Consider the following 21,671-nt stretch of genomic DNA (forward strand, 5'->3'; position numbering starts at 1 on the left):
AAGTATTTGGCTTAAAGTCAGCCATCCTCCCTTCATTAACTCATGACTACTATCTTTTGTGGTCCTTTATGTACACTGCTTACTTTCTACACTATTGACTACATTTCCATCTGTGATCTCTATTTGCTCTTCTCATTATGCACACACATCCCTCAGTGCTGTCATTTCACCTTAGAAACCACAGAGGCTACAAAACAATCTCACAAATAACAAGACATCAAAAAATTACATACATCACAGGTTTGTAATTGACTAGAAAAAATATATATATACACATAGATACTTAAATATGTGTATATATATGCATACATGTGTATCTAGTGCAAAACAACTCTTTTTGCTTTTAAAGAATAATTAAACACAAAAATAATTATTGAGATGAATTAAAAATGGCTTTCTGGAGAGGATATTGATAGATATAAGAATACATTTATTATGCGAATGAAATCAACTGCAACATGTTCTCCTGAAATAATCACATTTGGCTTTAGCTGTCCTTCCATCAGAACAATGATCCTCTATGGCCACTCTTACCTCGTCGAGCATGTTTTTCATCCTTGACACACACTGCATTTAAGGAACCAACTGGATCACAATGGCATGGCTGGCATGGTCTTGGATAATTTGGAGATACCTAACAAAAATATTAAAATGCTTTTAATCAAGTGTAATGAAAACATTAATATTTTTCAATTCCACAAGCATTTAAAGATAAACTAATTTTAATAATATACAGTAATAAATTATATTGAGAAATGATAATATAAGAAAGTTTCTTTAATATATGTTTGCAATTTCCAAAATTCATTTCTTCTAAGTGGATACACAGAAATAAAGAGGACTGTATAATAAATTCCTATATATGTTATATTGATTCAACAATTATCAAGATTTTGCCACATAAGTTTCATCATGTTTTATCTTTTGCAGAAGTTTTTAAAGAAAACCCCAAATAGCCTTTTAATTCGTACACATTTCAGTTATACATCTCTTTCTTTTATATCCAAAGTATTATCATAACAAAAAAAATGTTTACGTATGTAGAGAATATTAGAGAAATATATATTCCATAATAAAATCTTCCTCATTGTTTTGTTTTATTACAAAAGAGCTCAAAATTAGTAATTTTCCTCAAATTTATTTTTCAAGAACTTTTTCACATTGATCATGATATGATTAATTAAGCAGAAATTTGTATTTGGTGCTTGAAAAAAGATAAAGTTAAATATTTAGATTAAAAATTAGATTTTCTGAGAAGGCAGCATAATCTAGAGGAAAACAGTGTAGGCTCTATAACTAGGAAACCTCGAGCTCATATCCCAGTGTGGCCACTTACTGGCTATGCGACCTCCTGCAACTCATTTACTCCCTGGTAATATGAGGATAGTAATAGCAACGATAGTTATGTTCTTAAATTAAAATTAAGAGGAATAACATAAAGTATCTCATAAGGTTCCTCATATATACTAAATATTTAATACAGCTGGAAGCTCTCAATGTTAGAATATTTAAATTAAACAAACCTAGACTGTTCTGTAGCATATATACAATATTCTCCTGATACAATAGGCTAACAACAAAAAAATAACTAAATTATTTGCCTAGGAAATACTGAAATACTGCTGAATACATATATAAATGTATGTATATAAATATATATAATTCCCCCATAAAAATCAATTTTTATATATGTATATACCTAGGCTTAATTTACAAATAAAAACTTGTTTGCTAATATAAGTCAGTGTCATAAGGAGAGAAATATTTACATATCTGATAGAATATCAACCAACTATGTCCACAGATCAGTTTCAAAAATCATCATTTGTTTAGGACATATTCATTTACTTCCTACAAAGCACAGATAGGTAATGCCTGATTCCTGACTTAAAGAAGCTTACAGGAATAAAGGACTTGAAAGATATTGATTAAATAGAATGTGTCAAGTGATAAAACACACATAAGCAGAGCAGAGCATTATGGGGCAAAAGAGGAGGGAATAATAACACAATGAAGTCAAGCAATGTTTCACAGAAAAAGTGACATTTAGACTGGGGCTTGAAGTATGAGTAGCAATTTGAGAGTGGAATTGGGACAAGGGCTTTCTAACCCCGAGAAAACCACCAAGACATACAAAAAAAACCCAAAAGACAAAAGCCAAAAAAAAAAAAAAAAACCCCAAAACCCTCTGTGGGCATGTAGTGGGGACTTCTTCAGATAAATTCCTAGCTCTTATAAATATGATTTATGATTCCAATGATGAGCTTCAGTAAACTAAATCTTCTTAATTTATCCTTCTTTCTGGTAGTTGGGAAAATCTGCCTGAATCAGAGTGCTGATCAAGAAAAATGTTTAACATATGAGATTCTATACATATATCTACTTTATAATTGATTTTGAATTTTATTAAAATAACAAGGTTACTAACTAGTCCTCAAAGTAAACTATGTAATATATACACATATATATTTGTTTTAACTCTTAAATACACATATTTAGCAGATAAATCTAAAATTAGATTATAAAGCAATAATTTTAAGACTATCAGAGATAACTTTCAGCTATAAAATTTGCAGTGCACAAACTTCTCTTTCTTTATCTTCATAAAAACACAATGAACTTCTACCCAAATATTAAGCACTTAAAAGATTTTAATCTTTTAACACAATATAGCATAAGCATTTTTATGGGTTAAAATATCAAAATCTAAGCTCAGATTCACTTAACAACTTGTCCTAATAAAAAACTTGATCAAGCTTCCAGTTTTGATGATGACAGAGTGTCTGGTACAGATCCAGCACACCCTCAAGTAACAATTATGAATTTTGGATAAAATATAAAAATCAAGTATTTGAGGACTTGGGAGAATAATCCAAAGCAGGCAGAAACTGGAAGGAACTGAGATTTGAAAGAAAAAATGCACTAGATGAGATCCATGTTTGTATAAGGGTAACAAAATCTGCGTATAAATACCCCTCAATTATTAACTGATCCCTTAATTGTACATTAATTCAGGAAATTTCAAGGAGTCCTGTGGAAAGCAGCAGCTGGCCTGAGTAGAAATTTCCAGTTCACACACCATAAAGTAAACTGAAATTAAAGTTTATGAACCAAGTTAGAAGTTTAGATCAACACCCAGAGCTTTCTATTAATCTGCTCTAACAAAGTATAGTTTCATAATGATTAGTCAGTAAGTTGACTACCAAATTAAAAAAATCAAAAATCTTCAGAAGAAGGTAACAAAATCTTGTCTCTATACTGTATCATGCACAATATCCTGTGTAAGTCATAAATTACTACACATGAGGAAAAAAACAAAGGTGTGCTCCTGAAAAAATAAAAAAAACAAGTCAATAAAAACAGACCTTGAGTTGTCCCAGGTAATGAAGTTAGCAGACAAGGACTTATACAGGTACTCCATACATGCTTAAGAACATAAAGGGAATAACATTTATTATAATGAGTGATATGCATGTAGTATTTTAGCAGAGAAATAAAAAATTAAGAACTCTAGAAAGCTGAAAAGTAAAATATTTCAATGAAAAAATTATGGATATGCTAGGGAGAAACCATGGTAACCTAGTCACAGACAAACAGAAGTTATCCAATCCCAAGAAGAAAAAAAAGAAAAAAAATTTAATTAGCACAGCCTCAGGAACCTGTAGGACACAGTCTAGCAACCTAACCTGCATGTAGCTGGAGTCACAAAAGGAGAAGAGATGGCAAGCTTTAAAAAAATGTTTTAAGAAATAATGTCCTAAAATTTCCAAAATGTGGTATAAAATATTAACTTATAATTAGAAGAAGCTCAGTAACCAAGAAGATAAGCACAAAGAAAGTCACACTTAGGCACATGGGGTCTCTAACTCTGAAACTGGAAAACTTTCTACAAAAGGCCATATAGTAAAATTGTTGGTTTTATAAACCACATAAGGTCTGTTTTTTTTCTCTCCCAGTTCCTCCTCTCCTCTGCTTCCTCCTCCAAGTTCTTGTTCATCTTGTTTTTGTTCTTCTTTTTCCTAATGTTGTTTTTCTTTTTTCTTCTCTTTCCTTCTCTTTTCCCTTCCCCTTCTTTTTCTTCTTCTTCTCCTCCTTCTCTTTTTTCTTTTAACAAGCTCTTACAAATGTAAAAAAAAAAAAAAAACATTTTTTGTTTGTAGGCCATACAAATATAGGCCATGCCAAATTTGATCTAGAGGCCATAGTTTGCCAGTACATAGTTTGGCTGCTAAAAGGCAAATATAAACAGGACATCTCGAAATCGATCAAAGAATGAAAAACCTGTTATATGTAGAAGAACAAAAATACAAGTGATGGCTCCCTTCTCATAAGAAAAAATGAAATCCAGAAAACACCGTATCTATAAAGTACTGAAAGAAAAACAAACTAAAATCTCCCTCCTCGTAATGAAAATATATGTCAATAGTAAGGAAAAAAATAAAGACATTTTCAGATAAAATAAAGCTTGAGAGAATTTGTCACCAGCAGTTCTTGTACTATAAAAAAATACCTAAAGGAAGTTCTTCAGGTAGAAGGGAAATTATACCAGACAGAGCCCAGTTAATCAGAAAGAAATAAATACTAGAAATGGTAAATAGATGGTTAATGTAAAACTATCTTTTCCTCCCCTTCATTTCTTTAAAGGAAAAGTGACTTCAAACAAAAATTACAACACTGTATTGGAGACTTAGAACTTATATGCAATATATGGAAATATCAGCTCAAAAGATAGGTGTAGATAGAACTACACTAAATAAAATTTTGATTGTATGTTAAGCAAGTATTGTATTAGTTACTCTGAGCAGACAGTGACAAGTTAAGAAGGTATATTATAATCTCTATAGCATGAACTAAAAAATTGAAAAGATAATACAAAGGACTACAGTCAAAAAGATAGTAAACAAATAAAATGGAACCAAAAAAAATAAAATAGATCTGTTTGTTTAACACAAAAGAAGACAGAAAAGGAAGAACTGGAACAAAACCCGAAAATAAATAGCAAACCCAACCACCCCTTAATTACATTAAATGTGTGGACTAAACATGCGGTTTAAAAGACAATGATTATCAGGATAAAAAAGCAACACCCAGCTATTTTACTGTTTATATTTGTTTTTAAATAAAAATGCAAATAGACTGAAACTAAAAAATGGGAAAATATATACTATGCATAAGAAAGCTGGTACAGCTATACTAACAGCAGACAAAGTTGACTTTATAACAAAAAGTTTTATCTGAGATAAAGAGATTTTCATAATTTTTATAAGACATAGAATATATAAAGATAGAAAAAATTCTAAATATGTATGCACCCCAAAACAGTGCTTCTAAGTACATGAGGAAATATTGACAAAATGAAAGGTAAGAATTCACAATCATATATTTGACAAATCCACATTTATAGCCATTATCAACTTCAGGATAAATATTCTCCTCAACTGCACATGCTGGTTTACCAAGAAAGACCATGAACTGAGCCATAAGATAAATCTCAAGAAACCTCTGAAGTCTGGCATCTTAGAGAGTATGCCTCAGACCATAAGATAGTGTATAACTCAATAAAAAGATAATATTTTAATAAAGCCCAAATATTTGGAAATTAAACAACAGAGAACAAATCACAACATAAATAAAAATTATTTAAATAGATGATAATGTATGTAAAGCACTTATGAACTCGTGGGAACCAGCTAAAATTCTCACTAAAAGGGAATTTATATTTAAGTGCTTACAATCGAAAAAAAGAGAAAGGTTTAAAGTCAATAATCTAAGTTTCCAAATTGATAGACAATTGAAGAAAAGAAATTTAAACCCAAAACAGGTTAAAAGAATAATATAATAAAGAACAGAAATCAATAAATAAAGAAAAAATAAAAAGCAAAAGTTTGTTTGAAAAGATTAAGAAAATTGGTAAACTTCTAGCATAAGTGATCAATAAAAAAGAGAACATAAATTAACAATTTTAGGAATTAAAAGGAAATATCAGTATAAATACTACTGACTTTAAAGGAATAACAAGGGATTTAGGGGTAGTCAATAAGCACTTAAAATGAAAATTTAATCCACAAGATCTGCTGTAAATTCATAACAGAAGATCTGCTGTAGCACCAAGCATTGATGGGAACGACTTATTATTGCCTGATACCCACCTGCCATGCCCACTACACCCACATCCTCTTGAACAGCTAATTCCAAAAGATAGTCAGCACCAAATATTAGAGATGGTACAGAAGGATGGGAACTCACATACACTTTTGGTGAATATGCAAAATAGTATTACTAATCTGGCAAAATGTTGGCAGTTCTTGTAAAGGCAAACACATATCTAGCCTGTGAATAAAGGATTCTACTCTTAGATGTTTACACTAGATGAATAAAACATGACCACAAAAAGACTTATATAAAATTGTTTTGTAGGAACTAACCCAAAACTGGAAATAACCCAAATATCCAACAACAGGAAAACAGATTAAAATTCGAGGTATGTTCATGCAAAGGAGCCCTCAGCAATTTTTTTTTTTTTTGAGAAAGAACTAATAATTGACATGGCCAACATGGGATAAATCTTAACATTGAGTGAAAGGAAGACTAAAAATTGTATGTACTTTATGATTTCACTTTTATGAAATTCTCTAAGAGGCAAAACTAATTTATGTTCTAAAAATCAGAACAGAGTTTGCCTGGGGGTGGGGATTGACTGGAATGAGGCACAGTGGAAACTTCTGGACAGATAGAAATGTTTTACATCACATCCTCAAAGATTTATATCAGTTTCTCCTTTTGAAATGTTCCTCATCACCTTTCAAAATTTGAAGTCCAGCTGTTTAGAAAAGCTATCAAAATTATTTTTCTCTCTAATACATTTCTGTATGAAAAAGCCAAAATAACACTTCATAAAAGGAAAAGTAAACTTTACCCCTTTGGGTCTGAAGAAACCATCAACGCACGTCTCACAGTTTACACCAGCAGTGTTTTGAGTACAATTAATGCACACACCCCCTCCAATGTACTTTCCACGTATATTTAAACTCAGATTTCTTCTGGCAACATTTTCATCATAATAGCATTCTTCAGCTTTCCCATGACAATTGCAGGCTGCATTAGGGAAAAATAAATTCATAAACATTAAATTCAGATTTCAGATATATTTAAAAATTATTTTCTATTGCACAAGAGATTTTTTTACCATATGAAAAATTATATTACATTATGTGCATATGATCAATACAAAAGTATCTAGGAAGTATTTGGATTTATTAGATACATTATTAAGTTCACATGTTTTAATGGAACTGGAAATAACTGAAACATAAGTTAAGCTGAATCATATGAAATTGCCAATGTTTGACTGATTTTATCTAATAAAACTGATATTTCATATAATTCAACCTATAATCTCCTACTATGACAAATTATTGAATTATGGCACCGAATGATTAATACCCATGTAATGTGTAATGAATAATTATTATATGTCAATCTCTGTGTTAGATTTTATGGGTAAAAAAGGATGTTTAGTATATACATTTGACTCTTGAATAATGCAGGTATTAAGGGCACCAATCTTTTGCGCAGTGGAAAGCTGGAGTAGAACTCTGCAGTTAGCCCTCTCTGTCCTTGGTCCCTCATCCAAATCAGTATTGTAAGTCAAACTCTGAAGTCAGGCTCCAGAGTCTGCAGGGCTCACCACTACCACAGTCCCTTCAAGTTACCTGGTAAGAGAAAAAAGATGGATGAAAACCACCAAGTAACCTAGTGGCTGGCTATTTTGTGCCAGTCTTGGATGGGCATGTCCTCTCACTACTGAGAAGTCATGGGAGTAGAGAAAGTCTTAATTTCACTAAGGCTCAGTTTCCATATAAAATGTGGAGTGGTCAATAGTAATTAGCAGATAGGGATATTTCAAAGCATTAGGTGTGAAAATGCATGTAAAATCATTAGCATAATGCCTTGTCAATAAGTTCTTAATTGATTTTTTCCTCCTCCACTTCCTCTCTTCTTCATCCTCCTTTTTTTCCTACCCTCTTCTCCTCTTCTTTTTCATGTCACATTACAGCAGTTCAGAGAAGTGAAAAATCACTTCCCCAGGGAGAACTAAGGCTTTGAAAAATGATGGAATTTATTTTAGGGTGGGAACCAGGGAAAAGATACATTGTGACATCTTCTTCTGATGTTGAGTTTCTCAGGTATCTTTGTATTGATTTCCACACATATATGTGCGTGCGTACGTCTGCAAGTGTGTGCATGTGCACATGCGTGTATGTGGCACACTGCTCAATCTTTTTTTTTTTTAATTCCACAAAGGGGGACATTTACATACTGTGCTGAACTATTTCTTTTTACTAATAGTAAATAGCATAGTTCTCTATCTAACGGTATATGTTCTCCCTAAGGTTACACTGGGTACTTCTTGAATGGAAGTATTCATCAGGTCCCTATTAATGGGCAGTTACAGTGTTTCCAGATTTCTTCTTTATAGATAACACTGAGTACCTACTAGGAGATCAATGGAGGTGGAGGTCAGAGTCGGGGTTCTGATGATAGACAGTTTCCCATTTGCCAGCTGAGTTATTTGAGGAGGAAATTCAAGTTTTAGTGCCATTTTAGTTCATTAACTCTTAGGTTGTTGAGAGAATGCAAATTACCTAGCAGAATGCCTGGGACAGTAAATACTCAACCCCGTAAATGTCAGTAGCAGAAGGACCAGGTACCAATGATAAGGCTCATAATGTGTCCTGTCTAGCCATCTGAGTACATCTATAGGTTAAATTCCTGCAAGGACAATTTCTAGGCAAGGAACATGTTAAATTTTAATTTTAATTAACTTGAAAAATTTCCCTCCAAAAATGCCATGTCAGACTACTCTCCTTCCAATTGCTATGATGAAACCTGTTTTCCCATGGCCTCACCGACACTTCATTATCAACACTTTCAATTCAGTTTCTGGACATAGTAAGCATTCAAGCATTTGCTGAGTGAATGAATGAACACTTTGGTAAGTTAAAAAGAGTATTTTCATTGTTTCAATTAATATTTCCTTAATTATAAATGTAATAATAATCTTTATATGGTTATAAGTCATATTTTTTCCTGAGAAGTGCCTGTTTTGAACTTTGCTCATTTTTAACAGTTTTTTTAATATATATTTTTTCTTATTGCTACAGAAGATCTCTAAGGGCATTATCTCCTTGTCTCATTTGTTGCAAATAGCTTCCCCAGTCTATGGATTTTTGATATAGGATGTGGTATTCTTTCTATATTAATAGAGAGTTTTCCAACCTTATTCTGGGGAATATGTGGTCACAAATATGTCATTAGGTATTACAAGGAGTTTTACATCTTTAGGACAATGCACAAGGATTCTTAAAAGTCTTGTAAAAATATATTGTAAGAAATAGTCAAGATTTCTACTACCAGTATAGCTAGAGGGAAACACAGAGAAATATAAATTTATTCTCACATTATTTAGAACTCGTATTGCTGACAGTATGTATAAACATGAGCTAATGCAGGTAAACACTGATGCTTGAGGAGCAGTCCTTCTCACATTCCACGCGGTGAGGACCCTCTGCCCTGGCTGCTTTTAAAGGCCCTGGGCCTGCACAGCTTTCATCTATAGCCTCAGAAGACATGGGTGGTACCTACTCACAAAGAGCCATGTTACATTCTGTCATCAGCAGTTCGCTATTTCACAGAATGCTCAAGGCACGCGAAACTGTCTGTTAACATGGGCTTAGCCATGGAATACATATTCTTTGCACTTTGAAGATACAATCTGCCTCAACTAAGCTAGACTGATGAAAATTCAAATTAAACTCTAATGAATTTGAAGGCAATTATTCATTTCATAGAGGGATTTGTCATGTTACAGGATTTTTCTACATGCTAAGGTGACTGGAATACAGTTCAACTTGGAAAAGAAAATTTTCATATAAGCTTTTAAGAATGTATGCATTGCCAAAAACACAATATTTATACAAGGTTTTATGGTTAAGACACCATCTTTAATTTGTGGATTTAAAAAACACATATTTTTTTCAAGTTGGAAATATAACTTCCCATCTCTCCCACAAAGAAAGATAAAATTGTTTTATAATCCACTATTTTAAAACATGTATATAGCAGCAAGTGGAAATCTCCTTTTATGTTGCTTTTTTCCATCCCTGTTGCTAAGTCTGATGTATCCTTTCTGTGTCCTTGTTTAAACACATATGCACAAGTGGAGAATGGTAACGATGTTGCATATCTACCTAATAGTACATCATTCTAACTATGTGATAGAATGTCAGAGTCTACAGGAGGAATCCCTACCCTCAAATGCTTTTCCCACTTGTGAGTGCTGATATTCCACAGCAGAAAAGAAGTTAATTAAATTTAAGGAAATTTGAGAAGAAATATTCATGGTGTCGTTTAACTGAAATTCGCTCTTAGGAATGAATGTCTGCTCTTATTGGGAGAAGCTGTGGAAACCCTGAGGGATGATCAGGAATGGTGTTGGGATAGATGGAGAAAACAAAAGCTGGGCTTCTGATAACCCCCTTACAACAGTGGGTAGTGGTGGCCATTCCTTCAGATACATCTCAGAAGCAATGAGTGATTTCTCAACCATAATATCCTCGCAAGCACACAGATACAAATAAAAAAGCAATAAAGGTAAGTGCAGAAAATGAAAGGACTCAAGACTTCTATAGTATATGCAAAATCAAAACTGAAAAGAAAATGTATTTTATGGTTGGGGAATATTTTATGATTAAAGTCTGCTATGATTCAGTAATTTTAAGGACCTGTCATGACTGATACATGATAAATATATTTTATTCAATAAATATATAAAGTTGGTAACAGTGCAAAATGTCTACTACACCTGTTCTTATTATTATATTATATTATATTATATTATACCTCATATTATACCTACTGAACTGAAAAACGTAGTTAGGACTGACTCACTAAAATATTGATATTTGAATTCAATTGAATTGGACTTCATAGCTAGTTTGGATTTAGAATTCAGCCCAAGTACTTGTTTTTAGGTCTCATCTTGTCCTGAGCAGATCTCCAGAAACACGGCTTTCTCTAGCATCTCTGTCACTATGTTGAGACAGTTGCCAATATTAGGCTATAAAGTCACCTGCTACCATTCTTGGGCATTTCCCTTTGGGAAAAACTGGACACATGGGTTGTCTTCAAAAGCAATAATATTAAAGTATAAATGAGTATTTGTTGGCACATGTTTGCATAGCCAGTTGTTTTGTTATTTTTCGTTACTGGCTTTTTGCTTGGTTGTCACTGTCTAGTAATTACTATAGCACAGTAATATGCTAATGATTGTCACTGATGCTGTTTCTAATATTAGCATTTTATACTGTTATTAATGTGAAACCATACTTCAAGAGATCAATGCTTATCATTAAAATAAATATTCTTTCTTCACAAATTTGATTTCTTGCATTCTCTGCTACCTTTTACTCTCCTATTCGTCCCAGCTACTGCCCCGAAACACTACCATTTAATAAGTATAGTGAATGAAACAGAGTCCTTTTTTTCCAGATAATAAACTGACTCTAACCTGTAGGGTATCATCTCTCCTCTCTGTTTTTCCTCCATTTATTAGATGATAGTATTCAAAAGCTATTTACTAGGAGGGGGACTACAAAGGGAACAGGCAGAGGATCTGGAGCTAGACTGGTTTCAGAACCATTTTATAAACATACATGTTTAAAAGGCTAATCTCAATATCCGGTAGGATTTGCTGAATGTTTATTTACATTTTTCTCTCTCTATATATATCTCTCTCTATATATATCTTATAAGCTTCAGCTTCACCATGATGACAGTAAGTGTATACTATGATTTTACCTATTTCTCATAATCCTCACACAGTGGTAAATTCATGGGTGTTTGATAAATATTTGTCAAAGTGAAAAAAAAAAAACTTGAAAACTCTAAAATAGGAGGGTAAAAGAGCTTACCAGCGACTGCCTTTCGTAAAACATATAAACTGAAAACAGGCGCCCACCCAAAATCAGCACATGTGTATATCACCTGCGTCCCAGAAAAGGAGGTATTCTGCATGTTATTGGCCTTTCTTCTCAGGAACATACCTTCACATTCAGTTTTGGTCAGGAAAGTGCCTGCTCGCCAAGGTTTCTGATGGAATCCAGGACAGCACTGATCGCAGCTATCACCGCACGTGTTATGCTCACATTCACAGCGGGATTTCTAGTCAAAAAATTGGGGGAAAGTGTACTTTCAGTATCCTTTGGAACCATAAATGAGAAGTTTTCCCTGAAAGGTAGAATGAAGAGAAAACATCGAGACTATGTACCAAAATATAAAACTCCTGTCAATCTAGGAGGAAAGAGGTGCTAGCCTTGGGAGTGGGTATATTTGATCAACATAAGCTTAGCGAAGGGGGGTCCAGGCTGGTTCTGCAATCACCAGGCTCTGACGTAGAAGACAGAAGAGGTCCAAAGGGGGTGGTCTTGAAAACTGAAATCCCCTCTGTGATTCCCGAGATCTACAGGTTTTGAGAGTTGGACGCATCTATTTTAAGGCTTCCTTAAAAGTATCATTAACATTTGGTGTAGGAAGAGGGGAAAGAGTAGATTCCTAGGCATGAGGTGGGGGCCGTGGAAGTAACAGAAATCTAATACCCTAAGCCTGAATCTCCTGTCTGTGTGTGTTTTGAGGACAGTCTTAATTCACTGCATGGAGCTGGCCTTTCAAGGCCATCATGTGGGCTCTCAAAGTTTGGGAAATATTGCTTATCAGAATGCATGATAGATGGTGCTCATGCTCTGCAGAAAGCAGCACCACCATCTTGCCCAGAAAAATCTGCCAGGGATTTGACTGTTCCCTAGGAAGTAACACAAGGATGCACTGGTCAGAAAACTAGCTTTGAGAGAAATACCATTTGTATTATAGTTTTAGTAGGAAAAAAAAACTTTACATAGGTAGCTACATTGTTCACTGATCTTACTACTCAATATATTTCTTCCATACACTATACAGTAGATGATTTTGTATCTCACAAGTTTGTTTATGACTGAGTAAAACAGATGCTCATTCATCTTCTTTTTTTATATTATGTTCACTTAATACATTGTCATTAATGAAAAACTCAACCCAAAACCACTCCAGTGTTTTCTGAACTGGTGGTTTCAATGCTCTCTTGAATACTCTCTTCCACTCGACTCTTTATAGCCCCTGTCCCAGCTCAGCCTCCTGTTCCATAGTCACTTATATTTACTTCCATGCACATTTTTCATTTGTTTGCATTAATTTTTCTTATGAAAACTCTTAAAAGAAATGGTCAGGTTGATGGATGGCAGGTATTCTCTAAAGCTAAATCATATAGCAGGCTGTCATAGCTAGAGAGGTTTCAAAATAGATAGACCAGTTTGAAGCCTTTTTGGAAAAAAAAACCTAATCTGTTTTCCAATACTGTGATGGCTGCCTTCAAAGTCTATCATCCTAACTGCCAGCTCTATTTCACCCTGGCATGGCTTTCTGTTACGCTGTCTAAGTGGGGACCTGACACCCATTCACAGTGTCCGTGTCAGCAAAGCTTCTCATGAACCATTTTACAGTTCAGAGCTTCATTTTGCCTAAGTATCGTATAAATATACATACATTTGTCACTGGATCAAGTGGACAAGCCCTGGCATGACCATAGCAGATGCACATCCCTCCAACAGAAATATCCTTGATCGAGTAGTAATACTGCAAAAAGCAATCCAGAGAGAAATCCTGTTAGGACCACTGCAAGGTGAAAGTACAAAAGGGAACATTCAGTTAAAAACTTGGCTTTCTGCTTGTATCCTTAGTGTGAAGCACTGCAGAAAAACTGAAGGCTCACAAAGATATCAAGTAACTCCTCACGTTGCAATCACAGCCCAAGGACAGAATGCCTCTAATTTATGTTAGGTGGACATTTTAGAAACTTCTTTCTCACAGACAGTACAAAGTCTGTGCTGGAGTACTTACTATTGAAAGCAAGTTGTTACGGGGTTGGGGGTAAGGACAGCAAGGACAATAATTCTTTATAAAAGTTGTTTCATGGAGTTTCTTGAAAGAAAGCCTCTTTAATTGTCATTAGAGGAACTTTAGTATTCGTGAAGCATATGCATTGTTTTACTTGATGGATTTGGAAAGAATCAACAAATTTAGGGGAATTTGTGCTCATAACAACACATTTCTTAACCATATGAAGAGGGAAATAAAAAGTAATTAACTACAAGATTGATTTAATATAATGTAAAGAGTAAACTAGATGTGCCAGATGCTTTTTTTTCATTATTATGTTAAAATATCCATGCAATTACTTTCCTATCTGAGTTAACATAGGGCTATGTTTCTAATTACTCTCAACTATCCAGCGAGTTGGAAAAGATTATTTGTAATTACAAAACTGGACTATTTTTAAATTTTAATTAATTTGTATATAACATTTTATAGTTGTGCAAATATTTCACATTATCTTTTGGAATCCAAATAACCATCTCAGTGGAAGATAGCTCTATTATTCCAATTACTTACACTAAAAAAACAAAACAACAACAACAATAAAAAAAAATTAGCAAAAATAAGTAGATGGACACAAATCTGAATTCCCTGACTACAAATTCCCTTTTTCCATTTACTTCTTTCTTTTCTTTTCGTATGTTTTTGTTATTTACATATAGTCTCTTTTATAATATTTTTGTTACTTTTGTTACTTTATCTTAGTTGATATACTTAGACCTCACAGTAATGTAACTTGCTAGGAAGTTTAGGTAACATAAAAGTCTGCTTTTCACTAACTTCATCACCTAATAATACAGATACAAATAGGGATAATAGTTCAGAAAGCTGATACAGTAGTTTTTTAGATGCTTTTAAAATTGGGAAATTTGTTTTAAATATAAATGTGTAATGCTTCATTTTTGAGTCACAAAATGGAGCTAAAATTCAATATCTTATTTTTATATATTGAAATTTACATGTAGTGTTTACTGAACTTGAATACTTTCAAAAATCATATTTATATGTTGAATTTCACTGCACTATTTTGAAGGCTCATGTACAATGAAGTTATAAATAATAGATGTGCATCCCAACCCCATCTATGGCTTCTGCAAAAGATGAAAAAAAGAATACATTTATTTTCATTGATTTTTTTCTTTGATAGATACACTGTCAAGAAAGATTAAATTTCACTTCAAAATTATTCAGTCTTCCTTGGTGTATATTTTTAAGTCATGCCAACATTATAATTAAAAGTTATTTTTTAACAAGTGAAGAATCTAGATTTGCTGTAAAATAATGACTACTTTTGCATAAGACAATTTACAATATACTGAAACATTATGTCAAGGTCAAATTATTTCAGTTTTGGAAAATACAGCGCACTAAAACATCTAACGTGTTGCATGGGGATAATTAAACTTTAAAAGTTATTTTTTAATGATGGAGAGGTTAGGTGTGAGTAAGTTAAGTAATGAGAAGAGAACACGTGTGAGGGGTACTCGGGAACTGTGAAAAGCGCTGTCCTTCAATATTCAGCCTGCAGGTTCAGCAATTTGACAATTGGTGGCAATGGTCTAACCTTAGTAGGGTCATTCTAGAACAGTGTTTTGTCTCATAATCTCAGTTCCTCCCCACAATCCTCTTTTCACCTCCTCCCCTAGTCATACAGGCAGATATTCTGTTAGCATATTTGCTTTATGGATTTATAGCCGAACTGACTCTCTTGGTAATAATGTCTTGGCTGTGTAGCAGCACATAAGGGAGATGACATAAACCAGTGACTGTGGTGCGGCACGGCTAGGAGGGAGTACGATTGTCACTCACAGAACCCTGGGCTGATCGTCTATGTCATAATCTCTCAAATTCCTGTTTAACATTGGAAAACAACACCTCCGTTAGCTTCTGTTATCAATGATCTGTCGAAAGGAAGCTATAACTTTTTCTCTGATATTCAGTTCATAAAGTAAAATAAAATAGTATATAGAATCACCTTTTTTCTTACAGCAGGGCTTTTATGAACTATGCCTTATGATTCATTAATGAAGCATAAAACAAAATGATTTGATAAGACAAATTGGTCCACAAACCAGTGACATCAATACCACCTGGGAACTTAGAACTGCAGTTTCTCAACTTTGTCCTAGACCTACTGAATCTGAATCTGCATTTCCACAACACCACCAGCTGATTCTACTTTCATTAAAGTTTAAGATATATTGTGATGTGATGTGATGTGATGTGATGTGTGTGTGTGTGTTTGTGTGTGTGTGTGTATGTGTGTGTACTGAGTTCATGATATAAAATATATTTTGGAGTGTGGGTTGCAACCATAAATGTTTCAAAGACCATACACTTCCTGTAGCAACTTCCCAAAGCCAATTATAATAGTAGCACAGATCACTCAAAGTATCAAAAAATGAATTTAGTGCTCAAAAACAGGATTATGAACTAGGCATTATGATCTTCATTTTATCAAAGAGGAAATTAGAGTTTTGAAATGTTAAAAAGTTAGATAAATGTTACACGTCTAATAAGTAGCAGAGCTGGGATTTAAGCAAAGGAAAGTCTCTGGAATTTTTAAGTCTTTGATAAAAATCACTCCTGTAAATCACTGAAAAATATCTTTTAAAACTATTTAACAGATAATTAAAATGAAAAGTGCAAGATCATTCACAGGCTCCAATATGATTCATCATAACTTACTCTTCGTGTGACAATGGGGTCAATTTCTCTCGGGTCTTTGTGAGCAAACATCATCAAATCGGCATTCAAGGTGCGGATCCTCTGAAGTCTCAGGCGAATATAGCGAGCGGAGGTAAACTCGAGCAGTTCAGGAGAAGGATCATCAGCACTCGGTCTCCCATTGATCAAAGAGATGTGAATCTACGCAGTGCGGGAAATAATTTAAGAATTAAGGGTACCAAAAATTAAATACCTGATTTTGTTTGATTTTTCTTAGAAAAATAAAGTTAAGCTCCCCTTCTCCCAGTGAGTCAGGCAGATACAGGCGAGTAAGTACTTTACTGGAATAGAGGAGAGTAGCTGAGGAATTTTATGAATGTTTTAATACATTTTATTGTTTATATTTTAGACATTCTCTATACACTGCAATTCCCCATATTTCTCTGTTCCAAGGCATTGCATCTTCTTGACCTTCCAAGGATTACCATAAATTCTTAAATCAATCTTTCTTTTCTGAAAATTATTGTCCCCTTAAAGTATTTAAGACTCTGGTATATCATGGGAAACCAGAAAACTTGGTTTTAAAAAGTTACAAAATATCAGACAAAAGCAAGAAACCATCAGGAATTTTAGATACTTGAAAGTATCTAAATATATAGGCTTAAAATATAGAGAGCAAAAATTGACACATTACAAGAAAAACTACACAAATCTCTAATCACAGTGAGAAATTTCAATATGTTGTGGGGTTTTGTTGTTGTTGTTTTTACAGTAATTTATAGATCAAGAAGGCAAAAATTTACCAAGGCTATAACACATTCTATGAAAAATCAACTCTATGAAAATACATTAAAACCTAGATGGAATGGTAAATTTTTCAGGAAAATAATTTAGCACAATTGACATCAGAATAAATCAAAGCTAATCATATAATTTCCCATGTAAAAAATGGGAAAATGGTCAAGGACCTACCCTCCAAAGGTGCATGATGCCCACATGCTCTCACAGGGATTTCATGAGAGCAGAGATTTCTAATGAGGGATAAACCATTTAATAAAATAAGAAGTACTTGTATCACAGACAAAGGAATTATTTTTCTAATGCCTGAAGAAATCCTATAAATCAAGAAAAAAAATACCAACAAAACACAAAAACAGACAAAAGATACAAGAGGACTATTCGAAGAAAGGAAAATATAAATGGCTGTTAAACTTTCAAGATAGAGAACGTCACTCATAAGAGAACTGTTCATTAAAACCACTCTAAAAATCTTTTTTTCCATTTTTTCAAGTTGTCAGAACCCCAAAATATTGGTAATACTCCCCAATGGCAAGATCGAGAGGGAACAGGAATTCTCACACACTTAGGACAGGCATGAGTGCCAAGTGGCACAGACCCTTCTGAAGGTGAATTTAGCAGTAACCATCAAAATTACAAAGGCATAGAATTTTTTACTTAGAAATTCTGCTCATGGGAAATTATCCCACAGATGTTACATTTATCATTAATTAATATGTATTGGTGATATATAAAAATATATAATTCCTACAGCATTTTTCTGGTAATAGCAAAAGACTGGAAACAATCTAACGTTCATCAGTATATGACTGGTTAAATAAATTATATATCTATATGGTGAATTATGTGTGCCATAAAAAAGAATGAGGAAACTCTCAATATACTTATAGGAAGAAGTACTTCCACTATTTTGTACTTTGTGAATGCAGCTTTACCTATGCAATAAATTAAATCGAATTAAATTTGTTGAAGAAATTGGAATTGGGTGGTAGGTTTTTGACTGAACACATCCATGCACATACAAGCACGTATACACACGCACAGGAGGCTAGGGAGTTAGGAATAAAAGAAAGGAGTCCTGTACTGGGCTGGAAGCTATGCAGGAACACGACAGTCTATAAGTGCACTGGAAACTGTGACTTGAGGTCACCCACTGGAATTTTCATCCACTTTTGCAAGATGATACATCATGTGTGTTAATTGTGCTTTTTGACAGGAGAGGCAATATGTGTTTCCATTCCTAAAATCCTGTATTTAGATAATCCCCAAGCGCATTTTACAAACTGACTGCCAATAAACTACTGAGTCACTAGAGAAATAAATATAGCAAATTCCGAGATGAGAAACTAATTCTGATATCACAAAGAATTGATTCAAAATGCCTCATGATAAAAATATGAAATTTCCCAGCTAATCGAGTCTTCCTTGGATACTTAGTAGAATAAATTCACTTAATCAACACTTGAGGATGAAAAAATACAAGGTCTCCTAAAACACTGAATCTCAAAATACTATCTCCCGTCTAATGCAGAATATTCTAAAAGAGTAAAGTAGATGTATATTCCATAGTTATGGCATCTAGCAGTTGAGCAAGAAATGTGTTTAAAATCAAGTTTTCTCTATTACTTAAGAAGGTTTCAATTAAATGTTTAAAAATTAATTCATAGATGCATGAAGCAATTAAAATTAATTCCCCTTAGAGATTAATTTGGGCATCCCAAAATCATCAGTGCCCTGAATTCATGCTTAAATTTCAGTTTTATCAAGCTCTTCCTTGACTGCTCCTAAAAATGCTATTCAAAAAGAGAAAATGACTACATGTCTAGGATTCAAGTTTCTGAAAATCATTAAGGTTTGTCTGGTGTCAATGTTCCGTGAACTGTATTTGTGCTATACACGGAATCAGTAAGTGTCTCACATAAACATACTGGAACTTTAAAAAAAATGGTGTACAAGTTCTCATTTAGGTTAATAAACCATATGATAGCTGCAGAAAGGATTCAGCAAAAGAACCCTTCTCCTCACAGCTTTGGTATTTTCATCAAGCTACTCCGCCAAGAGATCTTGTGAGTATAGTTAGTCCCAAGTTGTTTCTGAGATAGAAAACCAGACAGCTGTTTGGACATGTTGTGTGCAGCTTACTTCCTCATTTTTCTTTTTTCTTTTCTTTTTTTTTTTAAACTCTCCTTCAAAATAAATCATAATATTGGATAGGATATTTCCACTGGCACTTTGCTGTGTAATTCCAAATTCACTGGATAGCTTAGCATACTTCCTGATTTCCTGTGGAGTGACAACTGGAGGGTGTCTATCTTCAAAAAGAAGAAAAGTATCAGTCCTCAAGACCAGCACTACCTTGCTGTGAGGCCGTGGGAAGTCTGGGGCAGTCTGGTGTCTTCTGAAATGATTTCCGTTACAGACATGTTGGTGGATATATGTTCATGCTGTCAAACGAATTTATTCCAAATGAAAATATCAGCTTGATTAACAGCCGTTTTTTTTTAGATTTTACAATTACACTCTTCTTTGAAATTAGTTTTCACAGATAAACAGGAAAACAAAAAAACCTCATGAGATTGATCTCTTTTTATGACCAAATGACTAAACCAATATTATACTCTATCCATCCAAATAATTATTTTTTATTAGTGTAAGCATACTATATAAATCATCTTTCCCTTGTAGATAGAGAAGATCTTGATGCCTCTACGGCATTTTTACTTTGATGATAAGAATATAGTTTAAAGATGGTTTATACAGCAAATAATCAAATCTCTAGTACAGATAATGGTCCCTTCTTATTATGTTTTTCTATTTATATTGCTACATCTGCTTTAGATTACTGAAACAGCATACTCCTAATGCCCTTCCTAGCGATACAAGTTTATTGAGTGAATGGATGGATGGGAGGATGAAAGTAACTTAAGGATCATTAATAAGAATAAGAAACTTTGAAATCAGTAGTGGAAATGGAGTTGACAACTTGAATCGCTCTCAGAATATTTTAAAGTCCCCTTTGATTTATCAGTCTCTAAGTGTGACTGTTATAACAATTTGGTAGTAAGGCGACCACAGGAGATAGAACAATAAAATCCATATGTGTAGGATGAGGTTAGCTATCTACTGGTGTGGTCAAACAACGTATATGTAAATGAGTGGCTGAGACTTGTGGGAACCTCTTAAATCTAACCATGATTAGTATGTTAGTTCAGAGAGGAAGAATAAGATTACGATGAGAACTTGGAAAAATGAACCTAATCACTTATATTTTACCCAGCACGTGGGGAAGAAAGAAAAGAAAGCAAATGTTTGGAGACAGGGGGTGAACTGTAGGAAACTAAGGAAAAGGTGACAGTGCAGCAACTTTTCCCTCTGTTTCTAGCACAGCAAAGGCTTTGACTCTGGCTCTGGGTGATAAATAGGAAGCCGCAAGTCATCCATTTTCAGTCTCCACCATACTTGATCTAGCAGAAGCATTTGAAACAACTGATTGTCTGTTCATTTCCAGGATACCACACTGTCCTGGCTTTCCTCCTACCTCTCCAGCTACCCCTTCTCAATCCTTCTTACTATCTTCTCTCCTCCCTAACATTCTAATACATGGTGCTCTGTCCTTGGACTTATCTTCTATTCTATCTACACTTACTCACTTAGTGATCCCACCAAAGCTCTCAGATTTAAATACCATCTATTCTGACATCTCCCACACTTATATCTCTAGGCTTGATCTCTCCTCTGAAGGTCAGGATGCAGAATCCAACTGCCCTCTTGATCCACTTATGTGGCTGTCTAACAAGTATCCCAAACTTTACATCTCAAGCTGAGTTCCTGCTCTCCATCCCCAGTGTTCCCAATCTCACTACATACTTGTATCCTTTCAACTACTCAGGCCCAGCAACTTGGAGTCAGGCTTGCATCCTTCAGTTTTCCTTCTTCCTACAACCAATTTGTCTGCCAATCTTGTTGGCTTTACCTTCAAAATATATCCAAACACTTCTCACCACTTCCACTAACATAATCTTCGTCCAAGCTTTCGTCTTCTTGCACCTGGGCACTACGATAAGGATATGAACATTTCTTCCAGCTATAACTCTTACCTCCTTAGGATTTATTTACAACATAGCAGCTGTTTGGGGAGGGGGTTGTTTTAAGTTTTTAGTAAGTACTTCCATCATTTTATT

General features: G+C 34.0%; 1 protein-coding gene across 1 annotated transcript in view; it reads right to left on the reverse strand.

Annotated features, from left to right (window-relative positions):
• LAMA2 (laminin subunit alpha 2) overlaps positions 1-21,671 on the reverse strand; it is a 516,774-nt gene that overhangs the window by 302,109 nt on the left and 192,994 nt on the right. Inside the window, exons 5-9 of the mRNA XM_045524726.2 lie at positions 16,714-16,893; positions 13,636-13,725; positions 12,105-12,222; positions 6,917-7,095; positions 535-634 (exon numbers count right to left, since the gene is read on the reverse strand). Coding sequence (XP_045380682.1) covers positions 535-634; positions 6,917-7,095; positions 12,105-12,222; positions 13,636-13,725; positions 16,714-16,893 — 667 coding nt within the window. The remainder of the gene's footprint in view (positions 1-534; positions 635-6,916; positions 7,096-12,104; positions 12,223-13,635; positions 13,726-16,713; positions 16,894-21,671) is intronic.

Source organism: Camelus bactrianus, chromosome 8, assembly GCF_048773025.1.
Source record: "Camelus bactrianus isolate YW-2024 breed Bactrian camel chromosome 8, ASM4877302v1, whole genome shotgun sequence".
Taxonomy (NCBI): Eukaryota; Metazoa; Chordata; class Mammalia; order Artiodactyla; family Camelidae; genus Camelus; species Camelus bactrianus.